Source organism: Sinocyclocheilus rhinocerous, unplaced genomic scaffold (assembly GCF_001515625.1).
Source record: "Sinocyclocheilus rhinocerous isolate Xijiao unplaced genomic scaffold, SAMN03320098_v1.1 scaffold3642, whole genome shotgun sequence".
Taxonomy (NCBI): domain Eukaryota; kingdom Metazoa; phylum Chordata; class Actinopteri; order Cypriniformes; family Cyprinidae; genus Sinocyclocheilus; species Sinocyclocheilus rhinocerous.
Genome location: NW_015644863.1, coordinates 259,520 through 265,704, shown reverse-complemented (window position 1 = coordinate 265,704; position 6,185 = coordinate 259,520). Strand labels below are relative to the sequence as shown.

Here is a 6,185-nt window from a genome sequence, read left to right as displayed (position 1 = left end):
TTATAAGTTTGTTAAAAAAAATGTAAGAAAATAATAAGTAAATGCTATAAAATTAGTCTCTTAGGTCAATTCAGATTGAATGCCAATTTTAATGTGCTCCTTAACAGATCTTAGTTACCCCTCTTACATGCCCATCTTACAGAGGGCAATAGAGCTCTGGTACCATGTACCTGCCTGCACCACACCAGTCCTCAAACTCATGGCTGAGCTCGTCCACAACAGGTACGCAATGTTACATCTTGCACATGTCTCTGAGAGCTGAGTTTTAAATTTATGTATGTTCTCTAACTTAAAGTATGGGTTTTTTATGTTTTTACATGAAGGTCACAGAGATTACAGTTTGATGTGTCGTCACCGAATGGAATCCTGCTGTTCAGGGAGACCAGCAAGATGATTACAACATATGGTACAAACTCGCCTATAATAACCCAGTTTTCATGTTTCATTGAACTGTTCCTCTGGTATGGTGTAGCTTTATTAAATATTAAAAACTTAAATTGAATTATCATCATAATAGTAATGTCATTTTTCCACTGAAAGGGAATCGGATTCTGACGCTGGGTGAGGTGCCAAAAGATCAGATGTACGCGCTGAAACTGAAGGGAATCTCCATTTGTTTCTCCATGCTGAAAGCCGTATTAAGTGGCAACTATGTCAACTTCGGCGTCTTCCGTCTGTACGGCGATGACGCCTTGGACAATGCCCTGCAGACCTTTATTAAACTGCTCTTGTCCATCCCTCATAGTGACCTGCTGGTAAAAATCGTCAGCTGTCAGCTTTAGGATTGCGTCCTTCAGCATTCATATTGGTTGATTTTTGGTTGGTTTGTTCTTGTTCTTGCAGGACTATCCAAAGCTTAGTCAGTCTTTCTACTCTCTTCTGGAGGTGCTAACCCAAGACCATATGAACTTCATCGCCAGCCTGGAGCCTCATGTGGTCATGTACATCCTGTCCTCCATATCAGAGGGGCTCACAGCACTTGGTAAGGACCTTCTCATCATGATAATGATTTTTGTGTGTGTTAGGGTTGTGACTGTGAGGAAATTTTCTCACCGGTTAATCGACGTGTGACAACACTGGTAATACCGGTATCACCGCGGGGGCGGGGCGTTCCCTCTTTTCCTCGCTTTCCTTCACTTTTAAATAGCTTAAAGCACCGTGCGCATTTTACTTTCACTTTGAAATAGCGGCAATTCGGAGTAAAGCAATTGTTCGTTTTTAGTTCGTTTGAATTTTCCCTCTTTTCCTCGCTTTCCTTCACTTTTAAATAGCTTAAAGCAGTTTAAAATTATTATTATTATTTTTTTAAATACTAAAAATTATTTTATATATATATATATTTATATATATTTTTATTTTTATTTTTTTTGCTCAATTTTAATTGCAATGATTGTTGTCATTTGGAAAATGTATTTCATTTCATCAGAAGTTGCTCTTACACCAATAAGCACAAATGAATAAATATCGACTCGTATGCATGCATTCTATGTTTATTTTATTTGGGCTAGTTAAATTTTCGGGCTACCAAAATCTGAAGAGTACCTGCCCGAAGGGCTACCAGGGATTTTGAAATTTTGCGAGCCCTGCTATCGCAAACAATACAGTCGAGATCCATGACAGAGCACAGACTGGCTGAATGACGCTTTCATTTAAGCAGAATACCTCAAATGGAGATCGCTGAACTCCAGCTTACTTCTACAGTACTATATGTCATGTGTTCAGATCACGGTGCCTCCGCAGACAGAGCGCGTATGAATGGTTGCCAGATTGCATAGAGCAAAAAGCCGGGCAGAGTAATGTATACGTTTAACAGAAAAGCTTTATTTGGGCTAGTTAAATTTTCGGGCTACCAAAATCTGAAGAGTACCTGCCCGAAGGGCTACCAGGGATTTTGAAATTTTGCGAGCCCTGCTATCGCAAACAATACAGTCGAGATCCATGACAGAGCACAGACTGGCTGAATGACGCTTTCATTTAAGCAGAATACCTCAAATGGAGATCGCTGAACTCCAGCTTACTTCTACAGTACTATATGTCATGTGTTCAGATCACGGTGCCTCCGCAGACAGAGCGCGTATGAATGGTTGCCAGATTGCATAGAGCAAAAAGCCGGGCAGAGTAATGTATACGTTTAACAGAAAAGCTCTTATTGGGGGATTCGATCTCGATATCTGTCTGAAATGTTTTGGTAAAGTTTTTGTTCTTTAACTACATTTTAGTCTCATCTTTTTTCGTCAACAATATTGCATGTTCATTTAGTCTCAGCTATAGTTTCATGACCTTATTATCGTCTCGATTAACACTAGTGTAATATATAGTATAGATTCTAACTTTTTTTCTTTTTTTTCGCAGGTTTACACAGAATCTTTCAGTATTTAGAAGAGAAGTCAATGACTCCATGAAGAATTCCACATACGGGGTAAACAGCAACGATATGATGAGCTGACATTCCATAGAGCACCAGGCCCTGCCCACGTGGCCCAGCCCCGGCCCGTACTCCCTCCTGCCCCTGGCCCGGCTGCCGGGGGACCACCGCTGCGCAAGCCTGCACCTCCCACTCCCCAGTCCCTAACAATACCCAATTACCTCTCTCCCTTCACACCTCCTCCCCCCACCCCTTTTTATATATATAAATATATATATATATACACATATAAATATATAAATATTTTAAAGCCAGTTTCTAGAAGTCATTCTCCTTGACCATTCTCTTGTCATTTGGGGCTCAAAGTCCAAAGAGAGAGAAGAGGGTACGGCTGGGGAATGGTTGGGAATGGGTTTGGGGTGTGGGACGGCACCAGTGTGGACTCTAGAGTGGGCGGCACACCCGAACCACTCTTAGGGACGATGGGAAGTGGGCGTCCGTGTGTGTGTGTGTGTGAGCGTGAGTGTGTTGGAGAGCATGTCTGTGGGAGGAAGGGTTAGGATGAGCTGATATACATAGTGCTCTGCTTTTGCCTGCCTTGTATAGAAACACATAAGGAAAAAAAAGTGTACATTTTTTTCATAACATTTTCAACAATGTTTATAATGATTACAATTTAAGACAAATATTGAGTGCGATTGAAAACTTTTTACAGTCTAGTAAGTTAGTGCAACTGTGCTGAAGTGTGGGTTTGTCTGTATGGAGAGTCGTTTATATCTGGGTGACAATGTGGGATTGAGGCGTGAGTGCTGGGATTGACAGCTGTCCGCAGAAGGGGCGGGATGAAACGTTGAATAGGATCACAAGTTGTACATTTTATTATTTTTCCCCCTTCGAATTGACTCTATGGAACGCAAACGGGAGCTCTGTAAATACACAAGCATCTTGCGTTAACGTTTTCAGAAGGAATACCGTTTCCCTCAAATCTTGGGCATGATGAAGTCCGTCTTGCGTCAACATCCCCACCACCTCCGTCACCGAGGATGTTCTTAGATCTGCTTACTGCTGGCCTGGGAATGGTCCTAAAACGACCCCGTCCTCGTGTGAAATTCATTGGAGAACGCACGCGTAACCTTTCCCCTTTTGTCTCTGAAGGGTTCGATCATATCGTCTGTGGATTTGATTAGATAAAGTGACTTGGTTGTGGTGAAGTTGCTCTCTGAGCTTTCGTCAAACTGTTTTCCCTGCTTTTTAATCTCACAGACTTCCAGTCTCTCGTGGCTTTATTGTTGATCTGGCGTTCTTCGGTAGTAGAGCCTATAGAATGTAGCCGTGTCCTTAAAAAAAAAAAAAAAAGACCCTGGTACTCGAGTCATCATGACAGGATCACTTTCGACAGTTGTCTCTAGCTTTAACCCCGTTTTTTTTTTTTCTTTTTTCCCCGTTGTACCTCTGGATTCCAGTTTTATTTTTAAACGCGTCAGAATATGGCAGATTTAAACACAAGAGGCCGAATGGAGTATATTAGCAACTTGTGCTACTCAACAGATGTTGCTGCTAACTGTTTGTGAAGAACTAGCTCATCTCTTAACCATGTCCAACACTCATGGATGTTCACTTTCTTTTCTTGGTTCCCTGATGTGAATGTGTTTTTTGGCGACTGTGTGTTGGGTCCATTGAGTGATAAGGTTAGCTGGTTGAATTGTTTGATTGTTTGTTTGGATGTCTGCTACATATAGTGTAAGCATTGTGACTGCAAAATAAATATCATTGGTTTGTACTAGTATGTGCACATTTTGTGATAGCAACATTAGATCAAACATTTTTTAAGTCAACAGTCCAATTTGACCCTTTTTGTAATAAACATGCCTATTCTTATAATCAGCAGGGTTCCCATGGTCATAGAAAATCTGGAATTTCCTGTAAATCAAAGTCATAGAGGTCTGTAGTGAATGGAATCTGCTCAGTGTTTTATTGGATGGAACATACTCTTAGAATAATCTGTGTAGCAGTAATTTAATGCCTGGTGATGCAGTAAAAATGCCAATAATGATAAAATTTTTAAAAAGTCAGCATTGGGATACATCAGGATGTTCTCAAGGGTGAGCTTTGAACTTGAGCCTCCGCATCCCATCAAAATCCTGTGTTTAAGAAGGAGAGCAGTCCAAAAAAATTGTATTCAGGTCTATTTTGGTTTTTAATTTTTATACTTTGCTGAAAATCCTGTTTCACTCAAACATATATAAAAAAAACTGGTTGCAAATGCAATTCGTATTTCAAGTCATGGCAATCCTAATTACAATACAAACTATTCACACAGTACAGCAGCAGTTTTTCAGGGGAAAATATGTACTGTTATTTATTACAAACAAAAGGTGCCAGACATTGCAGGAAAATCATAACTGAATAACCATCTAACTTTTGCGTACAAATGAGAAAAGCAACTCTTACATTTACATATGGGGGGAAAAAATAAGTAGGACATGTATAACTGTTTCTCTACTGTTGAGCTTTATGTGTAGAAAGATCTCTACACCAAGAAGGTCACTTGAAATATTAAGCTGTTATGATTAACTCATCTTTTTTCTGTTGTTTGGGTTTTGAACTGGCTTTGTGGACAGAGTCATTATATCCTTCTCTGTTTCTCGCAATCTCAATGGCGTAAAACTGGATCCTGGTCGCTGAAATTAAAACGGAGGGGGAAATCAGGCTTTTTTTCATTGACAAGTTCTTGATCTGTTTCCTGTGCACTTGTATGATGTGTGTAAACTACTAAAAGGAGTGCACGTGTAGCATGACATACCGAATATCGTGTTCACCTCCGTGTAGTCCTTCTGACAGTCTAGACGTAATAATGTACCATAGTTGAAGTCCTCTACAACTCCTTCAAACTGGTTACAAAAGGGCCTCCATTTCTGGAAAAAAAAAACGGAAAGAGCTTGACCGACTCGCCATGAGTGAAATCTAACATTAAACGCTTCCCAAACGCGAGCGTGGTGTCACGCACCTCTTTAGCGTCTGCTGACTTCAGCAGCTCCGGGTCCAGAACTTCAATACTGAGGTCAGGAAACGCTTCCCGGAACTTAGTATATATCTGCTCGTCGGATTTTGTTAGTTTTAGAAGTTTGGGATCAACTGAGGAAATAAGCTGTAGAGGAATAAAACCGTCAGTGAAGCTGGATATTCAAATGACAGGGTAGATTGTGACATTCATTCACTTACATTATAGTAAACTTCTGCGTGATTGTAGGCTTTCATAGCCCACATTACTTCCAACTGGGCCTGATATCAAAAATAAAACATTGTTGGCGTTTTAAAATGTTGATACTTTTAAGAAAATAAGCTCAATGTTTGCCATTTCTTATTAATTTGCAAATATCAAAACATCCCAACTCACATCATTTCCGTACGCCTCTGCTGGAAGAGAGAGCGCATGCGCAGCCGCGGTGGCTCCCTCTACCCCCTGTTTATTAAAGACAGAAATATTTGAGCATTACAGTGTATTCATAAATCTAATACGTAAAACCCGTGCCTTTAAAAACAAATACTGCCACAAGAGACTAGAATTAACGTATTTATCAACGCTGTCAAGTACCCGTGTCAGTCTACTAACGCACTACCTAGGTATTTTAAACCTAGGTGAATCTAAATATCAGTGATGGTTAAGGAAATTATTTCGTATTGCTGATCTGTTTCGTTATTTTTGCTATAAGCTCATAACATGCTTGTTAGCATGCAGGCTAACTAGGATATACAGATGTATTATTCTGGGCTCTGAACGGTTATGAAATTTCGCTGAGAGCATCTGTTAAATTAAATC

General features: G+C 40.2%; 2 protein-coding genes across 3 annotated transcripts in view; one reads left to right on the top strand and one right to left on the bottom strand.

Moving 5' to 3' along the window:
• The window catches only part of LOC107705070 (exportin-7-like), a 26,332-nt gene extending 21,501 nt beyond the window's left edge, over positions 1 to 4,831 (top strand). Inside the window, exons 22-25 of the mRNA XM_016508203.1 lie at positions 324 to 406; positions 541 to 755; positions 844 to 1,035; positions 2,324 to 4,831. Of these exons, the coding sequence (XP_016363689.1) occupies positions 324 to 406; positions 541 to 755; positions 844 to 1,035; positions 2,324 to 2,446 (613 nt within the window). The 3' untranslated portion in view covers positions 2,447 to 4,831. The remainder of the gene's footprint in view (positions 1 to 323; positions 407 to 540; positions 756 to 843; positions 1,036 to 2,323) is intronic.
• Positions 2,685 to 6,185, bottom strand: part of LOC107705089 (protein PBDC1-like) — a 3,698-nt gene continuing 197 nt past the window's right edge. The window contains exons 2-6 of one of the 2 annotated variants that reach the window (XM_016508234.1): positions 5,763 to 5,828; positions 5,588 to 5,647; positions 5,373 to 5,513; positions 5,169 to 5,280; positions 2,685 to 3,702 (exon numbers count right to left, since the gene is read on the bottom strand). In XM_016508234.1, coding sequence (XP_016363720.1) covers positions 3,683 to 3,702; positions 5,169 to 5,280; positions 5,373 to 5,513; positions 5,588 to 5,647; positions 5,763 to 5,828 — 399 coding nt within the window. In that variant the 3' untranslated portion in view covers positions 2,685 to 3,682. Of the gene's footprint in view, positions 3,703 to 4,696; positions 5,047 to 5,168; positions 5,281 to 5,372; positions 5,514 to 5,587; positions 5,648 to 5,762; positions 5,829 to 6,185 lie in introns of those variants that run through there. The other variant, XM_016508233.1, reaches the window with a different exon arrangement.